The sequence below is a fragment of the Rhinatrema bivittatum genome, chromosome 1 (genome assembly GCF_901001135.1).
Source record: "Rhinatrema bivittatum chromosome 1, aRhiBiv1.1, whole genome shotgun sequence".
Lineage (NCBI taxonomy): Eukaryota > Metazoa > Chordata > Amphibia > Gymnophiona > Rhinatrematidae > Rhinatrema > Rhinatrema bivittatum.
Window position 1 is genome coordinate 342748145 of NC_042615.1, and position 24097 is coordinate 342772241.

Sequence of the window (24097 nt, forward strand, 5' to 3'; positions counted from 1 at the left end):
TGTTGTGCGGCACTGCCAGCTGCTCATGGGGTCCAAAAACCGTTCATTCAGTGGAGCATACATAAAGGTCTGATGTTGGCGAGGAAATATTTATGAATATTGCTTTTGTCTCCTTGGAAGCTAAATTTGTAAGACTTATGTAAGCATACTGGGGTAGATTTTAAAAGGTTTATGCGCGTCGGGCCCATTTTAAAAAGGCCCGGCGACGCGTGTAAAGCCCCCGGGACACGTGTAAGTCCCAGGGCTTGCAAAAAGGGGCGGGGAATGGGTGGGGTGGTCCGAGGGCGGGGTCAGGCTCCCGGCACAGCAGCCATATTTGCCGCTGGGCCGGGGATCTCGCATCAGCAGTTGGCCGGCACGCGCAACTTACTTCAGGACTGAAGTAAGATTCGAGATAAAAAGAAACCCAAGCAAAAGGTAGGAGGGAAAGGGTGAGGGAGGTAGGTGAAGGGAAGGGAAGATGGGGTGGCGGGGTAGGGAAGATCTCTCCGGGGCCACTCTGATTTCGGAGCGGCCTGGGAGGGAACAGGGAAGGCAGCACGGCTCGGCGCTGGCTCGGCGTTGGATCTGTGCTCGCAAGGTGCACAATTGTGCACTCCCTTGCGCACATCAACCCCCGATTTTATAACTTGCACGCACAAGTTATAAAATCGGGCATACATGTGTGTGCGCTGGGTAGCACGCGCACATGTACGCCGCATGTGCTCCTTTTAAAATCTACCCCATTATGAACACATAGGTGGTTCTGTGCTGTCACTTATTTATTCTGGTTTTCTGGTTATGGAACACAGGAACCCTGTGCCTAATGGTGTAACAGGGAGGCTGCTTGGACTTACTCCTGATCTAAACAGGATTAAATCTGTTTGGACTCGAGGCCTTCTGGAGGCAAATAAAAGTATTTTTCTAGGTGGGAAATAAATCTTCGTGGGCAGGAATGGAGCTTGAGAATAGAAAGTATATGTGGTCTTCTGCCTCTTGCATGCTTCATAAATCTTTTTACTGTATAACCTGCATTCAGACGCGGGTAGAATAGGCACTAATGAATCCCCTAATGCAATAAGGGGATTAGCAAATGCATGTGATTGAAGCTATTAGCATTCACTCCAGTTGCAAAAAAATAAATGTGCGTCTAGGATGCACATTTAGCGATCAGAAATTAACGACTGCCTGGAGCAGGCATTAATAGCTGAGCGCTTTTAAAACAAGTACAGAAAAGCAGAAAAAACTTCTTTTCTGTACTTGTTTTAAATGCTTAAAGAAATTTTATCAAAAAGAAACAAGTTAAAAAAAAACAACACTTGAAAGTCGGGTGCAGGAAACGGCGTTCAACCGACAAGCGTCAGTTTCCTGAAACCCCGGCGTCGGTTTCCTAACTGGCAGACGGCGAGTTAGGAGAACCGATGCCATTAAACTTGGCGTTGGTTTTCCTAACCGGCAGACGGCTGAGTTAGGAAACCGATCGGGGTCGCGTTAGCAAGGAGGTGCTAGAGGCGCCTCCTTGCTAACGCGACCCCCTAATTTAAATATTGCATGGCACCCCCCTTAGGGGCACCTGACTGTTCAGCGCCCGCTTTCTAAGCAAATTTATTGCATCTGCCCCAAGGCATGTTCAGCAACAAAACATCAAAGAGAGAGCTTCAATATTCCAACATTCAGTATCTTAGAATGATTTACTGTGTATTTCTTATTATGAACTGATTTTCTCTTCGCTCCTTTTCATTTGTGTTAGGTTGGAGCGCTTATAGGTGTGGTTCTAATAGTTGGGATTGGAATGGCCAGCTCAATACTTTATGAAGGGTCTTGGAATACAGATCTTTCCATATTGGCTATTGGAATCATCTTTCCATTGATTGGCTACATTTCTGGTTTTCTGATGGCTCTTCTCATACGTCAGCCTTGGAAAAGGTAAGGTCAACTGAAAGCTTGTGTAAGAATCTGCATATGCAAGCATGGAAGCTTTGAGAGAGGCTTTATGCTTCTTCAGTTATAAAGGAAGGAGAATTGAGCCCGGCTTGGTGCTTCAGAATTAGTGCACTGCCATGCAGGGGGACTTAGGTTCCATTCCTGGCTCAAGCCTTCTGCTTTCCAAGTTGGCTAGGACTGGTTATACCATGGAGGCAGCATTGGGGAAGAAGGGAATCACATTAATCATGCACTGGCGATGCCTAGTGGCAGGATTTAGGATCCATGATTACAGGGTTACAGAAGGAGCAATGAGTGGGCTAAGTAAGCTGGGAGGGGGATTATTGCAATGAGTGGGCTAATTAAGCTGGGAGGGGATATGAACAGTAGGAAAAAGCCCCAGGTAATTGTGAATGAAGGCTGAATGTGCCAGATCCCAGCCCGATTGAACTGGAGGCCTAAAGGAGCAGGGGAAAACAACTAGGTTAAAAAATTTCCGGGCCAAGAAAAGAAAACCTTTGACGTGGTAGTTAGGACTATTCTGAGTCCCTAAATAATCCTATTGCTTGGAAATATATTTACTGTGTGTACATTTTTGAGGCCATCAACTATGTGACAGTGTGTGTCTTCTGTTGCCTCCTTCTCTCTCTGTCATGCTTTCCCTCTTTCATCTCTTCTGTGTCATGTGGTGTTCTGTGAAAATTTTCTTTTCATTCTGGGGCTTGGGGAGGGCAAGACCCACTGGCTAGTCACTTTTAGTCTGGTGGGGAGCTACTTGCTGAGCTCAGCGCATAACATTCTATTTATGGTTAAACCTCTGAACAACAATACTCATTGGCCAGACAGCCAAAGCAGTGATAGCAATGATCCTGACAACCATGCGAATAGGTTGGAGCAGAGCTGTAGCATGCCCATGGCCAATATGGCCACGGCCACAGGCGCCGCTACCAAAAGGCACGAAGGAGAGCTGTGCGGCCAGTGGGTCCTCAGCAGAAAAAAAGAGCAGCACGGCTCCGTCGAAATTGACAGCGTGGACGGCATGGCCTTAGTAAGTGGAAAAGTAGTGTGGCCCCGCTGGCAACACTGCTGATTCTGACGGGGTTATGTTGCTTTTCCATTTACTAACGCAGCACTTACGATGCCATCAGTTTCGGCGGGGCCGCGCTGCTTCAGAGGAAGAGGAGAAGGAATGGCCCTGCCGGAACTAGTCCAATGCCCCATGGCCGGAAGTTGTTCCCTTATCCACGGGGGCTGAAGAAGGAGACTGCTTCTGTCTACTACGTCAAGGAGGAAGCAAGTAAGAGAAAATATGTGCTTGTGTGTGGGAGAGACCCTGTCCCTCATCATGTCTTAACCAGTTAACAAATATGTTAAATGGTTAATGACCACTGGATGGCATTTTAGGGGAAAGTCTTAGCAGTTTGGGGACTCTCTGATTGGTTGCTGAGAGAGAAGCACGTAGTAAAAAGTGGGAAGGTTTTGGCCCTTTCCTTCCCTGCCTCTAGGTATGTAAGCAGCTGGAGTATGTAGCCTGTGGGCTAGGAAGCCCGGGAATCCTCCAAGGGGATTGGGATCCTGCAGGGGCCTCTTCCCCTCAAGGGGAGAGGCCCAAGGCCGAGAAGAGGTGGCGTGGAATCCGTTCCCGTTCATGGTTGGACCGGAGCAGAGGAGTACCAGAGTAGCACAGAGTGGGTTCCTTCCCTCCCAGGGGAACTGCTATACGGCTCAAAAGGAGATGTGCAGCAGTGGATGAGTTAACCCAGTAGGGAACTACCCCTTGGAAGTCCGGATATGTGTGTGGTCCGGGGGAACCTAGCCCAGATGGACAGGAGGGTTCCCGATGTAGACCGAATAGAAATTGTTGGCAATAAAGGATTCCTCCTCCCTCTGAGGAGCTAAACCATGAGGGTGAAGCGGAGAGGCCAGTGGCTAGAGTGTGCTTGGGAGTCGTTTGTTGTCCTCCTGGAGACTTAATCAAGAGGTGCCTAGTAGGATGCTCAAAGAGGGGAAGAAGGTGGTGCGCAAGAGGGGTGAGCTGCCCTCAGGGATTGCCCCAAGATGCCCTGTTTAGTGCTGTGTCCAGCAAAAACCAGCTAGGAGGGCTGGCACTGTGGGGATTTGCATAAAGAGGTCCTGAATCAGGGTGAGAGGTGAGCAGGGCCTTGGAAAAAGGGGATGGTGTGTGTTTGTGTTGTACTATTATGGAATTTCGTGCTTGAGTGTTTGTGGCCCATCGGGTGAGAGCTCTGATATGGGTAAGCCTGAAAAAGAAAACCAGCTTCTCAGCGGGCTGAAAGAGAGAAAAGGAGGGGGAAAGGATACAAGCTGGACCCCTTATGGCCAGCAATAGTTTTAATACTCACACTGTATGGAGACCCATGATTTTCTGAAATGGCTCAGCATTTTGGGAAACCTCTGTCTCGTCCATATAAATAGTTTGGCTGGCTGGATATACCAGAAAATAAAGTTGCTGTTTGGATTTTGGAACGTGTCAGCGTCCATTGTTCAGCCAGCCTGATTTGATGGGTGGAGTCAGAGATCATGGAAGGGAGTGAGGGGACGTCTTCCCTGTCCATACAGTAGCAAGCAAAGGATAGCGGTATTGAAGCAAACTACTTCCACCAGGTTGACCTCACCATATGCATGATCTACTTTGAAGAATCCACACAAAAGATGGAAGGGAAGACCCTTAAACAATAAGGAATTCCCCTCCATCATATGATGTACCCCGAAAGGTGGGATTTTACATAGGGGCTGATTCATTAATTAGCTCTGTTGTTTGCGGGCATGCTAACTCGTGGTAGCACTCATATTAATGAATGTGCTAATCACTAATGATTTACCATGAGTGAAAATCTGTGCTAAATGGAGCGATTGTTGCAAGGTTGGTCACACCTTTTCCAACCAGCCTGTGATTCTTATCCCTCTGCCACCAGATCCATTTCTCGCCTTCTCCTCTTACCTGTGAAATAGCATCCTGCCATCATTTCTTGGACCCTCCCCTCCCCCCTGCTCTTCTGGACCTCTATTCCAACCCCTTGCCCCACATCTTGTGCACCCAGCTTGTCCTCTCCCATGACCTCTCACACTTCTGCTAATGTGAGCTTGACACATCCCGCCGCCTGGCAGAACTCTTGGACTGAGTTTGAACCAGTGACCCTTAAGGAAGTGGATATTAAGGTATCATCATTGAAAACAATTTTTTCAGTATTAGATCCTTGTCCCTTCCTGATTATAAAGAAGCTGAAGGATAGGTCTTATCGGATGATAAGAGCAATGGTTAATAGGTCCTTGAGTGACGGTGAGATTCCAAACAGGTGGAAACAAGCATCTGTGAGGCCTAAGAAAAAAAATGCAGCCTGTCCTCTTCTGAGTTGGGGAACTACCAGCCTGTATCAAGCTTGCCAACAGTGGCAAAAATCTTTGAGAAAACAGTGTTGGAACAGCTAGAGAATTAGGCAAATGAGAACCAAATGCTAGACTGTAACCAGCTTGGTTTTCGCAAAAATCAGAGTACTGAGCATCTCCTGTTGAGCCTGCTAGATTCCCTGCTGTGTTGTCTGGACTGGGGTGGTACAGGCATACTGGTCCAGCTCGACTTAAGTGCGGCCTTTGATTCAGTGCATCACGAGGCGCTTTTAAGCTGTTTAGCGCTGTATGGCTTAGGGGGAACTGTTACGATTTTGGGTCAAGGAGGCCTCAGGCAAGGGCCTCCTACCTTCCGACACCGGCTTCCGAGCTTGGTCCCTCCTGGTCTTGCAGCAGTTGGCAGCTCCCTTCGCGGCTGTGCCGCTGTCTCTCGACCAGGCCCCTCTGGCATAGTAAGGGGTTCCCCCTCGTTGGACTGCGTCTTCTCTCTTCCGGTGGCGCCTGCCGCCATGTGGTCCACAGCACCGCCGCTACCTCTTTCGGAGTCCCACTCCTTGTGCACATACGCGCCATGCTCCAAGATTTAAAGGGGCCACGGTGGGAAACACTCCTGCGGCCCCCACTGATGACGTCTGCGGCTCAGAGTATTTAAGGCAAGCTCTGCCAGTCAGAGCTTGCTTTGGCAACAGGTCATCTTGCTTGTCCTGAGCGTTGTTCCCGAGTTGCTGCTGTTCCTGATCCTGAGTTCCAGTCTCTGTTCCTGCTTGTTCCTGATCTTGAGTTTCACCTTCCGCTTTCCTGCCTAGCCTTGGTTCCTACGCCCTTCTCTTGGACTGACTTTGGCTTGACCCTTGGATCGGACCCGACTACAACTTTGCCGCCTGCCTCTGACCTTAGGACCGGACCAGACTACGACCTTGCCGCCTGCCTCCGACCCCTGGACCAGTCCTGACTCCTCCTGTCGCCTGCTGTGGCTCTTGGACTGGATCTTGGAATGCTCCTTGTCTTGCTCCTCGCCTGGCCGCTCCCGGGACCAGCCATGCAGAGGCCCACCTAAGACCAGCTGGCCCCGGCACCCAAGGGCTCAACCTGCGGGGAATGTGGGCTGGTATTGGCGAAGTCCTTGTTTGCCTCTGCTTCCTGTCCGGCCTCGCCTCCCGACAGTGGGGACCTGTGGGGGTCTTCCCTCACAGGTAGCGCTAACCCCCACCTCGGGCCAAGGGTCCAGCTCCGCAACAGGAACAGTTTTAAGCTGGTTTAGATCGTTTCTTACTGACAGAACACAAAGAGTTCAGATGGGAAATGAGACTTCGTCCTGGCACATGCTTATTTTGGGGTGTCCCAGGGGTCAGCCCTTTCAGCAGTTTTATTTAATATTTATGTATCTTCATTGGATGTTAAGTATTTGATATATGCTGATGATATCCAGTTTTTTTTTTACCAAGCGGATCAAAGGGTGAACTGCAGGTAAACAGGTGACAGGCTACATTTAGCAAAATAACAGAAAGGTTGTCTGACCATTATTTATTTTTAAATATAAATAAAACTAAGATCAATTGGGAGGGAAAGACACCTTTACAGGCAGAGGTAGGAAGTTTGGGAGTCTTTTTAGACTCGCAACTGACTGTGAAATTGCAAGTAAGCCATGTAGCTAAAGTAGCTTTTTTAAAGCTGAAAATGGTTAGGCCGTTTAAAGAGTTTATCATCCCATGACCTTTTTCGGACAGTGATACAAGCTTTGGTCCTGAGCCATCTGGACTTTTGCAGTTCGCTGTATCTAGGTCTATCAGAGAAGCTAACCTGTGCTTCAGCTCGTGCAGAATGCTACAGCTCGGGTTTTGACCAGGCGCTCCAGAAGGGACCGTGTCTCACCGGTCTTAAAAGAACTTCACTGGTTACCGGTAAAACGGAGAGCACAGTTCAGACTGATGATTATTGTTTTTAGATTGTTAAAGTGTGTTCACCCCTGCGCCTTACGATTTATGTTGGAATATTATACTCCCGGAAGAACTCTGAGATCAACAGCTACCTTACAGCTGTGCATTCCTGCTACCAATCAGTCTAAATGGGTCCAAACGAGATCACGGGTCTTTCCTGCAGTAGCCGCTATGGAGTAGAATAAACTACCATTAGGACTACGTGAGCAGTCAGTTCTAAAAATGTTTACAAAATCAGTGAAGAAAAATATTTTTTGGAGGAACTTTTGTTAGCTTTTTATTTTGATGTTTCTTTCTATATTTTATTATTTTTAAAGTAAAGTACTATTGTCCTGGATGTTTAATATGGTATATTATGGATGTAACTTTGTAATCCGACTGGATACATGTTGGGAAGTTGCGGACCAGAAGAAAGTTTTAAATAAACAAATAGATCTTGTCTTCAGATAGCTTGTTTGGATTGTGGACATTAAGGAGACTGGGAGGTGGGAGGGAAAGAAGTAAAAGTGTGCATAATAACCCCCTCTGCAAGATGCGTAGTAAAATACTCTGGGAACACATATATTTTCTTTGATCCAGAACAGTTAAGGGGCTTCATAGATGCTAGAAAGGAAACCCCTATAACCTAAAAGATCTGGTTCTAATTTATAAAGGAATGGGTTGATAAGAGAGTATTGGTTTAAATCTTCCTTCTCTCCTTTTTCTATTTTTTCTTTTCTTCTGTTCCTATTTCCCATTATTACCTAGAAAAATTGGGGATAAACATTTCAGTTTAAAAATAGTTGTATTATTACAATTTATTTGGTGTAACACTTTTCTTTTGAATATTCCTCTTGATTGAATGCAAAGGATTCTTTGTGTATAAAATGTAAAATTGAATAAACAAATAAAAAAAAAAAAAAAAAAAAATAACCCCCTCTGCACCCTCTACAAATGGGGAAAATCAAAACTACATTTGTTAAACGACAGTAACGCACTGCTACTTGTCAGCTATCTCATCACACCTGGAACTGCGATTGTAGAAGGCTGTGAAATCTATTCAGAGACCATAACTGCATCGCCAGGTCGCGGTCTATGAACTGAAAATGAATATACATATAAACCCTTGTGATTTTTCTATATCATGCTGTTCTCTCTCTCCTACTTTCACTGGGTCTTCTGTTTGGTTTTCCTTTTCCTTCTGTTTATCCATCCTCTCCTTCCTTCCCTCCTGCTCTTTCATGCCAATTCTCTCATTTTTAGGTGCATTTCATCTAAAAACGTGCTTCCCCCCTGTCTGTCTGCCCTCTCATTCATACGCACGTATCTGGTAGGAGAGTCTTGATGGGATTCCAGCTTTCCCACTAAATTTCATTTAAATCTTCCTTGGAGAGCGTCCAGAGGGTGGCAGAAGCAGTGGCATTAATTCAAGTTAAGGGCCTCCAGAGCTGGGGGTGAGGGGAGTTTACCTCAATAGAGCCAGGAGTGGTTGGAAATGGGCCCCCTCCTGCACTGCAGAGGCTGCTTAAGCATCACTTGCACCACTGGGCAAAAGGGATTGGTGGTCGCAAGAGGAGGGCAGGGGACAGGATCAGAGGTCTGTGTGGAGGAGAATAAACTGGAACAAATATGAAGGCAGGGGAAGAGGAGGGAGTGATGGGGAAGGAAGGGATTGTAAGCCGGGGATGGGAAAAATGGAGAACCAGGAAACACGCCTTTGTGCCATGCACTTTTCCAATGTGTTTCTCTGCTTTTCTTCCCTTCTCACATCTCCGATGCCTCTGCATTTACAGTACTTAGTTTTTACCTCTTATCCCTTTCTCCCATCTTGTTTCGCCGAGACCCACCTCTTATCTTTGCCCATTATACTTTCTTGTTGCTCCTTTCCTTCTCCTAGTCTTCCATCTGTCTTTCACTTCTTCCTTATCTGTCTTCCTGCTGTTTCACCCCCTCCCAGCCATCTGTCACCCCCCAGTGTATCTCATCCCCTTCCAGTCTTCTGTCCAATTTCGCTCTCTTGCTCCCTTCCCAACCTTTGTACTCCCTCCCAGTTCTCCTCAGCTTGTGAAAGTTGAGCTATGAGTTGTAGGACAAAGGATTGTGAGCATGATCTTCCCCTCTTCCAGCCCTCTGTTCTCCCAGGGTCTCTCATCTCCTTCCATTCCTGTTTTCCTCTGCCTCATCTCTGTTCCCTTCCCAGCCATCTCTCCCCCACTTTTCTCATCTCCTATCAGTCTTCTGACCCTTGTTGCTCATCTGTCATCCCCTCCCAGGTCTGTGTACTCATTTCCTGCCCCAGGTTTTTCATCACCTTCCATCCCTCTGTTCTTCTCTGGCTCTCTGTAACCCCTCCCATCTCTCCCCAATTTGTGTACAGATGAACTATGAACTGCAGAGACAATGACTGACAGCAGAAGCTCCCAGCAACAGGCAAAGCAACAGCTGCCAACCTCTTTTTGCCACCCCTGGAGAGTGAGGGGGCAGGACAGAGCCTAGTGAGCAGATATGATGGAAAAGGGACAGGAGATTATTTCCATTTAGACAGCAAAGGATTATCTACTACTTTTGCAGCTTATTAGCCCTAAAGGGGATGGAGAGTGTTGCCTAGCAACATGGGACATGTAAATCACTTTGTGTTCCTGGCCTATAGCCTAAATATCCTCCTTTCTTTTGTATTGTTCATTTCCTTTCATTTCTTTCCAGTGAAACTATACTCTTTCTTGTTTTACCTTAAGCTGTATAGTAACGTTTCTTAATTACAACTTCCTACTCAAGACAGTTTCTTCAAAGAGAAAACTCTAATACGGCCTAGACTGCCTGAATGGAGGGCCATGAGCAGCAAAGAACAGAGTTAGAGCCACTCCTGGCTTTGTTTCCTGCTGCAAGAAACCTGTGTTGTCAGGGCCTGTCCCCAACAGGAGTGGGAGGAAGGCAGAGCGCAAGGGAGCATAAAGCACAGCTATCTCAGCACTCTTATCTGAGCTCCAATAAAACTGATCACAGCTGTTGCCTTGTTCAGTAGGCAGGAGGTAGAACAGTCTTCAGCAGCTGAGTTACTGGGCCATTGGGAAATTTCCCAGGGTCCCATTGTCCCTCTGCCTTAATCCAATTCTGGATTATGGCCATGCTCAAACTGAACACAGGTGCATACGTATATTATTCATATAGAGGTATCATGAGTTCATTAGCAATTTCCTCCATTCTCTAATATACACAAAATTGAGTAAAGGTTTGTGCAGCCTGTTTGCCATATACTTTTTCTTTAAGGGTAACAGTGACATTAAGTGGTTAGTGTACTAGCCCCTTATCCACAATATTCCCTGGCAAGTCTGATCACAATGTATGGTCAAAGTGTACTGTAATCAGTGCTGAACAGTTCCATTTCAACAATGAATAACAGGCCAACAGGAGCTAAAGCATCTCCATCTTTTGAGGGTAGTAATTCTTTTGAAACCAGTTATTTGTGTACCCATAGTCTCATGGGAATGGAACGATTCCCCTATGAGGAAAGACTAAAGAGGTTAGGGCTCTTCAGCTTGGAGAAAAGATGGCTGAGGGGAGATAGAATAGAGATTTATAAAATAATGAGTGGGGGTGGAATAAGTAAACGTTAATCAGTTGTTTACTCTTTCAAAAAGTACAAAGACTAGGGAGTACACAATGAAGTTACTAAGTTGTAGATTTAAAACTAATAAGAGAATATATTTTTTTATTCAATGCATAATTACGCTCTGAAATTCATTGCCAGAGGATGTGGTGAAAGCTGCGTTTAAAAAAGGTTTGCACAAGTTCCTGGAGGAAAAGTCCATAAACCATTATTAAGGTAGAATTGCAGAAATCCACTACTTAAACTTGGGATAAGCAGCTTGGAATCTATCTGCTCCTTGGGATCTTGCCAGGTACTTGTGACCTGAATTGGCCACTGTTGGAAACAATATGCTGGATTTGATGAACCTTTGATCTGACCCAGTATGGCAAGTCTTATGTTCTGATCTGCAAGTGTCATTTTTGAGCAATAAATGGTCCTACCTTCCCCCCCCCCCCGGTGGCTTTAAATGGAACTTCTAGAGGTCCAGACCCTGGCCTTTTGCTGAGCAGATGCTGGGTCTGGAAGCTGAACACAGGTCTCCCAAATGGCTGTGCATTATCAGTACTACTGGGTCATTGAACTGGCTCATTAGTGCAGTTTTTGCTCTTTGTTAATTCAAATATGATCATGCAGCTGTAAATCAAGTAGATACATATAATGGAGAATGTTTAAAATAATCTTCCATATTTATATTGAGAGCTTTTTGTGGAATAATATTATAAATAAATACTAGAGAATTTTGAGTAAAAAAACCAGCAACCCTGAATTATAAACTTTAAAAAAAGATCTATAAGACCAGCCGCAAGAAGTCTTGGAAGGGTTTAAGGAATACCTTCCAATATTACATTCTTATGGAGTCTCAGATTTTTTCCAGGTTTCAGAACTCTGCCAACACACAGTGATTCTCAGGGACATTGTATTCACAGATGCCGGACTATTGCATTTGAAACGGGAGCACAGAACGTGCAGATGTGTTCCACTATGCTTCAGCTATCTTTCACTCCACAACAGCTGGTCCAAATGTTTACCTTCCCTTTGATCTATGGCTCCTTCCAGCTCGTAAATGGATTTCTCTTGGTTGCAGGTAGGCGATTCTCATAGTAAACAGCAAAACATGCAGATAGATGGATTTTATAATAAACTGCAAAAGTGATATTGGTGGTGTGGGATGAGATTCACAGCAGGGGATTCCGGTAAACGCACAGAAGAGAAGGGTGTGGAAGCATAGAGAGGAGGAGGAGGAGGAGATTGGATTCTAGCAAGTGTGAAGACCACAGGAGAGAGGGAGAGGAGAGAAGGGAGGGGCAAGGGGCAGGGGGAGGAAGAGAGAGTGGGAGAGGAGGAACATTCAGCTCTGCTGTAAATTGAAGTGCCTGCAGGTACAGGAAGCAGAAGGAAGGAAGAGAGGAGATAAGTGTTACGATGCTGCTGGCGGAGCCCATCCTGCGAGCAGCCTTTTACCTCTGAGCCGGCCGGCGCCCGACCTTCTATCCTGGCCTGACACCGCAGGATGCCTTCTTGTGGCCTAGGCTGCCCAGGACCACTGCTGCCACATTCCCCAGTGGTCCCATCCCTCTGTAGGCTCCTCTTCTTTGCGGCAGGAGCCGCTGCTGGGATGCCTCTTCATGGCCCTAGTGCCGCCGCCGACTTCACCTTCTTTGCGGCATGGAAGCCGCTGCCAGCATAACTCTTCATGCGGCCCTGGTGCCGCCGCCGTTGCCTCTCCACATGGCAGGGACGCCACCAACGCCGCTGCCTGCTCCTGCCTGTTCCCGGGCCTCTAGGCATGCACGCGCCTCTTAATTTTATTTAAAGGTCCAGTGGTAGGAAAAGCCCCGTGGCCCCAATGGATGACATCTTCAGCTTGTGCCATGTCCAACCCTATAAAAGGACTCAACTTTCACTCCTCGGGTCTCACAGTTGCCTGTGGTCTCTCTCCGGTCAAGGTCCTCTGTGGTCTTCTCCTGTCTAGATGGCTCTTTGTTTGATATTAGATATTCCTGATCTCCTCAGTCTGATGTTCCTGGTCTTGTTCCTCATTGGAGCTCCTTTGTTGCCTGTTCCATATCCTGATGTCCCAAGTTCCTGATGTTCCATGTTCCGGCATTCCATGTGCCAGTCCTGATCCAGATGTTCTCGTCTCTGGCTCTTCATCCTGCTTCCAGGTTTCTTGCTTGTCCACTTTTCCTGGCGTGCCCCTGTTGTGGTCCGTGACCAGCACATGGGGCTCTGTGTAGGGCACTTTGTGGCACAAGGCCTGTCTTCACATCTGCAGCGCAAGTCTCCGGAAAGCCCTTGTTTTTAATGCTGAGGTCTGTTTCTGAATCCGAGTTCCTGAGTCTGAATCCTGTTCCTGGTCTTCGGAGTACCTTGTTCCTGCTTCCATCCACGCCCTAGACAAGTCAGAACCTGCTCTGCTTCAGCGTGGTCTGCGACCAGCCACAGGCGGCTGTGTAGGGCACACTGCGGTGCAGTACTTACCCTATACTAGTGCCTGAATCCTGAATCATTGTCTGAGTCTTCCAAGTACCCTGAACCCTTGTCTAAGTCTTCCAAGTTCCACAAAACCTCGTCTGAGTCTTCCAAGTTCCTGAGTTCCATGTCTCATCTTGCTCCTGCCCTCAGCCTCCGTCTGGCCTCATGCACTCATCGTTCCCAAGCGGCGGGTCCGGAAGGGCTACCAAGTGGCCAGAGGGCTACTCTTGAGACCAGCATTGCATTGCTGGGTCTCACCTGTACATGTAGGTCCAGTGGAGGTCTGAGCCTGCCTTGTTCCAGTTCCTCGATGTTCCATGTCTTGATCCTGGTCCAGCCTTGTTCCAGCTCCAGCCCGTGCCTGAACACTCTCACCTCCCACGATGTGTGTCTTGGGGCTCCTCCCTGAGCCACACCATGGCCCAAGGGCTCACAATCCCTCTAGAACAAGTGACCGCATCTCCTCACTCATAACAATAAGAATGAGGAAAGCACAAGAAATGAGCAAGAGCAGAGAACATGAAGGAGCAGAGAAAAGTGAGAGAGAGAGATAGGGAAAGAGCAGGAGAGGGAGAGGATGGCGGAGCTGAGCAAAAGAGAGAGAGCAACTAAGTATTCTCTATGCTTATCCAAAGTGTTGAAGAGGGCATGGGACAAACATAGAAAATCCTTAGTTGGAAGCAAAGGGAAGAGAACGTGTTTGTATAGCTCCTTTTCCAGCAGCTACCAGAATTTTGGGCACATTTGTGATCCGTGGGGAAGCAGACACCCCACGCTTGCTTGAGTTGTTTCCTGACAGGGAGGAAAGTTACAGACTTTCAGAGCTCTTAGGCAGTGGTATGCTGAGGGTATCCGACGCCCGGGGGCCAATGCATTTGTGTGCCTCTCCAGCACCCCCCCCCCCAACCTTCTTGTACTAATCCTTAAGGTCACAGAGAATTAGTGGCGTCTCTAGACAGAAGAATTTGGGGGGGGGGGGGGGGCAGCCAAAACGACATTTCCTCAGATCACACCCACTTCCATAGCATGGCCCCCTGCTTTAAAATTGGCTATAAAAATGTCTTAATAATAAAGTCCAAAGGGTCTTCTGCATAATTTTAACAACCTGGCTAGTTTCACACTTCTAGTAAAACTACTATTAAAATTATTTGATAGCTTCATTCAACTAATTCTACATGGCTATAAGAATGAAGTCTGGAATGTATATAGGAAGGGAAAGAATGTCAATATAAATCCTGCACCTCCAGTTCTGTGCATCCACAGAAATTCCCACAACAATGGAGCTTGGATGTTTCCCTTATAGCTTATCATACAAAAAAATATTTTCAAATTCTGGTGTCATCTTACAGTTACAGCAGCACAAACACCTTCCACTGCCAGACATGTTGTGAACACAAAATCCCACAAAAAAGATACTCAAAATATATACAGCAAACTTATCATAACGCGTTGGCACCATCAATCATGACATACTTCTGTCCCGCCTCACCAATATTGGATTAACTGGTACTGTACTTCAATGCTTGTTTTATATTATGCTATTATTACGTTTGTTTTATTTTTAACTTTATGTATGTTTTTATTGTAAACCACCTTGAACTTTGGAGGGTGCGGTATATAAGTATTTTAAAATAAAAATAAATAAAGTAGTAACACCAAGGGCTCAAACAAGAACCCTACCTGTGAAAAAGCACAGATGAATATTATACTGGGTCCCAGAATACCAATACACCGCCTACTGGGGAAACAAAACAAACCCAATTGCTATAGATCCTTACACAGACAATACACACTAGCAGAATCTCTCCCCTTGGTCACACACAGAAAGTAGACAGACCCTCACCAAATATAGAATAAAGGATCACCAATTAGAACCAGCAATATGCAGACATAAACTTAAATAGAGTCTGGCTTCTTGGGGTTTCCATGTGTAACAAAGGACAAACAGAACCACCATTCCTCATAAAACAAATACAATCAAGAAACATAAATCTACAATTATAATAGTAAAACCATACTAATAAAAGAATATTTTAAAACTACTGACAAATAGAATAACTTCTAATAATTGAAATCATATACACTTTTTACAAATTTCCCAAGCACCATAAAACATTTCAAAACAGCACATATATCAAATAACACCCAATAATTAAAACTAAGGATAAAAAAAAATGCCCCTGCTGTCCATACCTGGGAAATTTTGATTTCCAGTAACCTTGAGATTATCAAGGATTAGAGGGATGCACAAACTTTATCCTCTCTCTCTCATACATACTCACAGGAGATTGGAAGTCCCGGTTCTCACAAAAACACAAATTCCCTCTCTACTTTATATAAAATTGTGACAAATCTTCCAAATTTCCCTGCAACTAAGTCAGCCTGATACTGAATATATGCAGATACTATTCTAAATACTGTCCTTCTAGCTGTAAATGAAACAAAAGGACAGGAAATACTTGAAACTCCACTCTTTTCCCTCACTACAAAATAACAAACCACTGCTTTCTCAGCACTGCTATTTAAGTACTACTCTATGGACTATGGCTATGAGGAATGCTCCCATATATCTGCAACTGCTCTTTCCTTTGTGGTTTTGTGGTAGCAGCCATGTGGCTGGGGTAGGAACCTCACCTCATTGCTATGTTCTTCTGTATTTTCCTTGCTCTGCCTGTCTAATTGTACAAAAAAGACAACATTTCTTTTATACCTAATTAAAAATGTTAATTAGCAATCAATCCCCTGCTCCTCATTGGCTCTAGTCTGAGATTACACCCCAAGTTCTGATTCCAAGAACTGCCATAGGTCCACTGAACTCAAAATTTTCCTTTTGCAGAAATATCCATTTAATCCTAGCAATTGTAGCCAGGTTCACATTGTGTTACTGCAGTCCAGGGGATAATATCACTGGCTTCCAGCTATGGCACCACCCCCCCCCCCCCCTTGTAGTGGAGACAGAGAGTAATTTAACATTTGCATAGATGAGAAAGACGTCTGTAGATTCCAAAGGAAAGAATTTGCATTGACCCCTCTGTCTCGACCAACAAAGGTATTGCCAAGTAATTCACATGTCACCATTTGCCTTTACTGTTCTCCCCTTTGCAATTTAATTCACCTTTGTTAGTCAGAGCAAGAACAATATCTTAAGCTTCTGGCTTACAATTATGCATGGGGATTGGAGAAGACTGGAAGCTGCTGTGCCCCCCTTAGCCCGGCGCTTGGGGGCATTGGCCCCCTCATCCTCCCCTTGATATGCCACTTCCCTTAGGCTTGTGGAGATCTTCTGAAACCTTCAAGTAAGATTAACACACTGCCACACAATCTTTTCCTGGAAAAACGGATGCAGATGTATACATTCCGTAGAGTGTACACTGAAGTATAGGACTGTCCATACAAAAACAAGACAGTACCAGTTCAAAAAGATACAGCATAATCTTTACACACTAAGGGTCTGTGATACTCTGAAAAGAATGGTACCCTCCCAGTGTTTCCCCTTATTGGTACCTGTTTTCTGGTGTGCAGATTGCTGTTTTCCAGAAACCATACTGGAACACTCTCCTGATACAAGACAGTACCAGTTCAAAAAGATACAGCATAATCTTCACTAGAGATGTGAATCGGAACCGGTATCGGTTTGGACACCGGTTCTGATTCACATCGTGAAATTATTTTCTTGCAGTCCGATCGGGGGTTTATTTATTTATTTTTTTTAAATCGGTTGCGCCCGAGCCGATAATAAAAAAATACAGCCAACTCTTTAAAATGAGTTTGTTAGTATCCCCCCACCCTCCGGACCCCCCCCAATTTTTTAAATATCTGGTGGTCCAGCGGGGGTCCCGGGAGCATTCTCCCACGCTCAGGCCGTTAGCTGCCAGTATACAAAATGGCGCCGATGGCCCTTTGCCCTTAGCATGTGACAGGGTATCCGTGCCATTGGCCGGTCCCTGTCACATGGTAGGAGCAATGGAAGGCCGGCGCCATCTTTAAAAATGGCGTAGGCCATCCAGTGCACCTACCATGTGACAGGGGCCGACCAATGGCACCGATAGCCCCTGTCCCATGGTAAGAGCAAAGGGCAATCGGCGCCATTTTGATTAGTGGCAGCCGACAGCCCGAGTGCGGGAGAATGCTCCCGGGACCCCCGCTGGACCACCAAGTATTTAAACATTTTTTTTGGGGGGGGGAGGGGTCCGGAGGGTGGGGGATACTAACAAACTCATTTTAAAGGGTCAGGTTGTGTTTTTAGGTTGTGTCCTTTCTTCCCGCCCCCCCCCCCCCCATAACAATAAGAAAACCCAGTAAATTAATCTTGGGGTTTCCTATCGCTATCGGGGTCCCCCCGATATCGGACGATATTGAAAATATCGGACGATATTTTCAATCATCAGATAAACGATTCACATCCCTAATCTTCACACACTAAAGGTCTGTGATACTCTGAAAAGAATGGTACCCTCCTAGTGTTTCCCCTTATTGGTACCTGTTTTCTGGTGTGCAGATTGCTGTTTTCCAGAAACCATACTGGAACACTCTCCTGAAAAAATGAGTTTCTGCTGATTTCTCCTAAGCAGCAACTCTTAAAACAGATCTCCCAGTCCTTACTGTGACTCCAACCAGAAACTCACCCTGCAAACCTTATGACAAGTGAAATGCAAGGAGTATAGAGCTAATTCCCTTTCTACTTCTCTTCATCTTGTTTCTCTCAATTGGAGGTTCCTCCTTGAACCTCAAGAAAATCTCTCTACTTCCTGCATCTAGACCATTTTGCCTGGTACAGACATCAGACTAACTGGTCTGTAGTTTCATGGATCACTCCTGGATCCCTTTTTAAAAACTGGCATTACCTTCCAGTCTGGCATTACCTTCCAAAACTGAAATTACAGCCCCACGTCAGTCATAAGCAGAAACAGAAAATTTTAAAAGACAATTCAGTGGCTCACTTGCAGTGCAGTTGAGTCCATTCCTATAGTCATCCTTCCTTTATGGTGAATATGAGGACATCGCGCACCTGAAAGGCTTCCTGAGAGCTCTACCTTCCTGTCCTCAGGCTCCCTGGATTCTTTAACACCAGGTAGATACCATCCACTTGGTTAGCAGATTTTACAAATAACTAAGATCTTCTAGCTGCCTCTTCTTCTGATTCAGAGGGTGGCACTCCCAGGAATTTTGGAGATCCCTTTCTAGACAGAGGGCAATCTCTTATCCCTCCCAACCTCCGCCAATTCTTCTTTACCCTGCAAACTTCTAATCAGCTTTCTGCATGTGTGGTATTAAATGCCTGGAATCAAATAAATAAATAGTCCCTCTAACCCATTCTCGCTCTGTCAACCACTCATGCTTCTCACCCTCCCCCCTTTATGTCTTTCACCCACAACCCCTTTGTCTCACCCTCACCCAATCAACCTCTCATTTCTCTTCCCTGGTCTCCATCCCAGGCACTCTCTCTTCTCTTCTGTGGGCCCCCATCCCAATCTTCTCTCCCACATCTCTGTTCTCCATCCAAGGTGCTTTCTCTCTTCCCCTGTACTGCTTCCCATACCTGGAACTCACCCTTTCCCTCATCCTCTGTATGATACTGTCTCTCTTTCTATAGCTATAAAGCAGAGAAGAAAGACACTTATTAGCTATGTAGTTCCATCTCAGCTTAGGACTCCATTTCCTGCAGATAGATATGCTGCTAACTGTACATTGCTGCAGGGCACCTGACTGAATAGCACTTCAGGTTTCCTGAAGGATAGGACTCTGGGACCGAGATGATTTCTGATGCTGTATTGTCTCTGAGTAATGACATCTCTTGTTTCCATTCACAGTATGAGGGGATAAGAGACAGATTTTTTTTTAGAAGTGGCATGAAAAGATGGGCTATCGACTCAGTGGACATTTAATATAAACAAAACATTTCTCAGAAATGAACAAGTATTAACATATGTATATATTCCATCTTTAGGAAGGCAAAGACTAGAAGTATGTAACAATAATTATAGTGGTACAATACGTTGCAGCCTGCCACCAGGCTGGAAATGTAATCAATTCAGTTAAGCACGCTAGTCTGGAAATGGTCCTTTCTATACCCTATAATTTTGCTTTACTGTTATTAGAATTATTAGATATGTTTCCTTTTAACCACTTTGAAAGTAATTCTGTATTGGGACCCTTACTGTTCAATATATTTATAAATGATCTGGAAAGAAATACGACGAGTGAGATAATCAAATTTGCAGATGACACAAAATTGTTCAGAGTAGTTAAATCACAAGCAGATTGTGATAAATTGCAGGAAGACCTTGTGAGACTGGAAAATTGGGCATCCAAATGGCAGATGAAATTTAATGTGGATAAGTGCAAGGTGATGCATATAGGGAAAAATAACCCATGCTATAATTACACGATGTTGGGTTCCATATTAGGTGCTACAACCCAAGAAAGAGATCTAGGTGTCATAGTGGATAACACATTGAAATCGTCGGTTCAGTGTGCTGCGGCAGTCAAAAAAGCAAACAGAATGTTGGGAATTATTAGAAAAGGAATGATGAATAAAACGGAAAATGTCATAATGCCTCTGTATCGCTCCATGGTGAGACCGCACCTTGAATACTGTGTACAATTCTGGTCGCCGCATCTCAAAAAAGATATAATTGCTATGGAGAAGGTACAGAGAAGGGCTACCAAAATGATAACGGGAATGGAACAACTCCCCTATGAGGAAAGACTAAAGAGGTTAGGACTTTTCAGCTTGGAGAAGAGACGACTGAGGGGGGATATGATAGAGGTGTTTAAAATCATGAGAGGTCTAGAACGGGTAGATGTGAATCGGTTATTTACTCTTTCGGATAGTAGAAAGACTAGGGGACACTCCATGAAGTTAGCATGGGGCACATTTAAAACTAATCGGAGAAAGTTCTTTTTTACTCAACGCACAATTAAACTCTGGAATTTGTTGCCAGAGAATGTGGTTCGTGCAGTTAGTATAGCTGTGTTTAAAAAAGGATTGGATAAGTTCTTGGAGGAGAAGTCCATTACCTGCTATTAAGTTCACTTAGAGAATAGCCACTGCCATTAGCAATGGTTACATGGAATAGACTTAGTTTTTGGGTACTTGCCAGGTTCTTATGGCCTGGATTGGCCACTGTTGGAAACAGGATGCTGGGCTTGATGGACCCTTGGTCTGACCCAGTATGGCATTTTCTTATGTTCTTGTAAAGGGGCTTCTGTAGGTAAACCAGTGTTTTACATGCAGAAATAGCTTTTTACACAATTGCCTTCATAATATGCGGGTCAACTTACATTCGTATGTCATGTTTGCTTGTAAGTTTACCCAGTCCGAGTGGGGGCACTCCTTGGGACAGAGTTGGGGAGGGGTGCACATATGCATGTGCTTTTGCATTTTCAAAAGTAAGTTCGTAAATTTCCTGAAAAATTTGTTTACAATTTAGCAGCTGTAAAAGTGTGCGGGTAGTTTTGATGGGATAATTTTGAAAGGGAAAGCATGGCACATACCTTCTCTTTGAAAATTGGTACAATGTAAGCACGTATTTGATTTAAAATGGAGGTGGATTGTTACAAAATTAACTCCTTAATTAGTGGGCAGGCTCATTCTGAAAACTGCTCTCTTAGAGGGAGGGGCAGCTTAAACAAAAGGTAGGATATTATCCATCATTGAAGCTAAATGCAGCCGCCTATTGAAAGTGTAGGTGTTCCAGGAGGCGTGCTTGCCGGAAAATATAGTTTCATTTCTGAAAATTCTCTAAAAGTTAGCAGCATGTTTTTCCACTATCCGACTTGATGAACGTTGTCCCCAAAAGACTTGCCTTGTGATTTTACTGTAGTAGGACCATGCACTGACCACTGAAATGTTTTCTCTGAAATGAGCCAGTATAAGCTTTTTAAAATAATATTAAAATGACTTTGCAGGGCTAATTTTAGTGAAATCGCAGACTATTGCAAAAACACTTAACTACACTTCTTGGAGGTGTACCTAGGTTTCACAGAAAATTGCTGTTTTGTGAAAAATTGCCAATGAGTTGATTTGCATGATTCAAACAGCTTCGCAACATCAAAATTCTGTGCAGAGAAAAAGCTAATAGCGCACAAAAAGATTTTGCAAATGTGATTATGTGGGTTATAGGCCATGCTTTACATATAATTGCCTCTGCAAAGCCATTCACTTTTTAATACATCGGTCTATAGGAGTGACAGCTTTAAGTAGCTGTGCTTATAAAGCAATTTGAGCTACTAGATGGAATATAAAATACAGATCCTACAGTATTATTATTGACCTGCTATAGGTACTCCAGGACTTATTTCAGCTTTGTTTGATGATTGCTTTAAAAAGCTCAAGACTGTCCCAACATTGTCATATAACATGTTACAGTTTGTTTCACGGAGAACATCTTTTTATCTTGCCCTTTTTACTGTATATACTGGTTAAGCCTTTCTTCTTCTAAAAATGTGCCATGGTGTGTAGAGCTATGTCTATCTGTGCATCATGCTATATTAATACATTAACAAGATATCCTGTTCTGTTCTTCCTTGCATGTAGCGTATCAGCTGTATAAGAGAAGATGTAAGTCTCTGTGTGAAGAGAAAATCCAAGATCTTTCTAAAATGTGTACTAAAACAAATCAGAGGGCAGTTGGCGGAGAGACCAATGCAACCTTTGAACATGAGGAGGCAACAGTGCATTCTGGGATGGACAATATTCCTAAGGCAGGCCAAATTTCCCAGGGATCCTGTATCTTAAACTCACTGTAACCCCCCACCCCGCCCCCCTCTTCCATACCTGGGCTGAACAGAAGGGCACATCTTGGAAGGGCTGGCATCATGGCTCCCTAGGGGGTCAGTCCAGCAGCGGGAGAGACTTGTTTCAAGGCCCTTGGGGCTACGGACACACTTTTGTGGGCTAGGAGTGAAGACAGCTTCCCACCAAACAGGGTTGTTCCAAAAATATGTTTACAGAGAAACTCAGACAGTGAGCAGTTGAAACCCCCATCCCCCCATTTTTGCCAGCAAATATCAATAAATGAAATCCAGTCACATAAACATTTCAGCAGCCTGTATGGGCTTCCTTCACAATAGCCCTTACAGCGATTTTCCTAGCCTTTGGTAATCCCCTTATGGGTACCACAGCAATCTTGAGGACTATCCTCCTCTGCTGAAATGTACAAGGTAGGGCACCCCGCGTAACAATGATCTCCTTTTCGCTCTTGTGGCTCTCCTCTGAATTTTCACTGGAAAGACCTTAACTGCTGAAGCTCCTGCTGACTCCTTTCCTGGGTAACAGAACCTCTGCAGTCACAGACTCTCTGCAACCCGTCCTGCTCCTTAGGTCCAATTAAGATTGTAGGTTTTTGCTGCCCCTAGGCGCTGTTGGTATAATTGCGCCCGCACCCATCCCCCCCTTCTTCCAGATGGATGGACAACAAGTGGTAGGTGGTCCTGTGGCACAGCCTCCCCCCTAAGGGGTAGATTAGATTCTGTGGCAAGAATTATAAAATCCTGAGGCAGACTGGCAAACATTTCCATCTTTTATTATTTCATATTACCTAATAAAGCTAGTTTTCAAACCTTGCGTGTGTCTGTAAAATGTATTTTGGTTTTTTTATTGGGTGAGGAAAAGGGAACACAAGTATTGACAACGGGGGGGGGGGGGGGGGGGGAGAGATTTCAGGGATGGAAAGAGAAGAAGGGGGGTGAGAGGACCAGGGATGGGGAGAGAGGAGAAGTGAGGATGGGAGATGGGGGAAGATCAGAAATCTGTGATGGGAGACAAGGAGGGAGAGGAAGGTTGGTTCTGGGATGGAGGAAGGAGTACCAGGATAAAATGTTGTGATTCAGATATTCGAAGGGGATGTTCCAGGGCCCGGGGAAAAGGGAGAGGTAAGAAGGGAAGTTCCAGGATCTGAATAGAATCCGAGATCTAATTGTGGGGGGTGGTGAGGTGTCCCTACGCTTGCTCCAGTCTTGCACCCCTGTGCAATCTGGCATCTCTCTCTCTCTCTCTCTATATATATATATCTATACACACAAACCTGTTGCAGATCCCTTCTCTTTCTCACATACAAATGCTGCTCCCCATTCCTCTCACACTGACACTCCCTAGCTGATCCTCTCTCATCCCCCTAGCTCTGCCTCACCCCACAAAATGATCACCCCTTTGCTCTCCCAGCTCCTACTTACCCCTCCCAGCTGATCCCCCTCTCATACCACCAATGATCTCTCTCTCAGCCCCCTCCCCTCCTCACAATAATCCTCTCACCCTCAACACCCTCCTCTCCTGTGCCACTGCCATTGACCCAGACCAGGAGGAGGAGAGCAATAGCAGTGCCTCGGGCTGTATCCTCTTTTGCCTTCCGGGGATGACTCCTGCTTTGAACTGCACAGCAGTACAGTGCCCCACAAGGTTCAAAGCAGCAGCAGAGGAGGACACAGCCCAAGGCATCACCTCTGCTCTCCGCCTCCAGCAAGCTCAGATCAATAATGGCGACAGGCATTGCACTGGGAGTGGGGATGGTGGCTGGTTGATGCTAAGCGCCCATGGGTCACATAAGAAGGAAGGAAATAACGGGCAGTGCAAACGTTGACCTCTCCTGGGCCATATTGGAAGGGGTAGAGAGTGTTGCTGTAGGCCAACGTTGTTGGTAGGTACTAAAAAGACTTAGGGTTTGGGATAATAATGGCTCTCCCTGAGATAAGCCCCTTTTTTCTCCTCCCTCCAAAAACAATTCATCAAAAAGACAGAACACTGGTGTAACTGAGATTCTTCTGCCCTTACAATGTGCACCAACCAACATTGCACTGAAAGAGCCAAGGGATACACCATATTGGCTGATTCTTACAGGATGTGCTG

General features: G+C 45.4%; 1 protein-coding gene across 1 annotated transcript in view; it reads left to right on the forward strand.

Moving 5' to 3' along the window:
• SLC10A6 (solute carrier family 10 member 6) overlaps positions 1–22819 on the forward strand; it is a 55522-nt gene extending 32703 nt beyond the window's left edge. The window contains exons 4-6 of the mRNA XM_029599204.1: positions 1730–1905; positions 11703–11860; positions 21791–22819. Of these exons, the coding sequence (XP_029455064.1) occupies positions 1730–1905; positions 11703–11860; positions 21791–22002 (546 nt within the window). The 3' untranslated portion in view covers positions 22003–22819. The remainder of the gene's footprint in view (positions 1–1729; positions 1906–11702; positions 11861–21790) is intronic.
• Positions 22820–24097: the final 1278 nt, after the last annotated feature.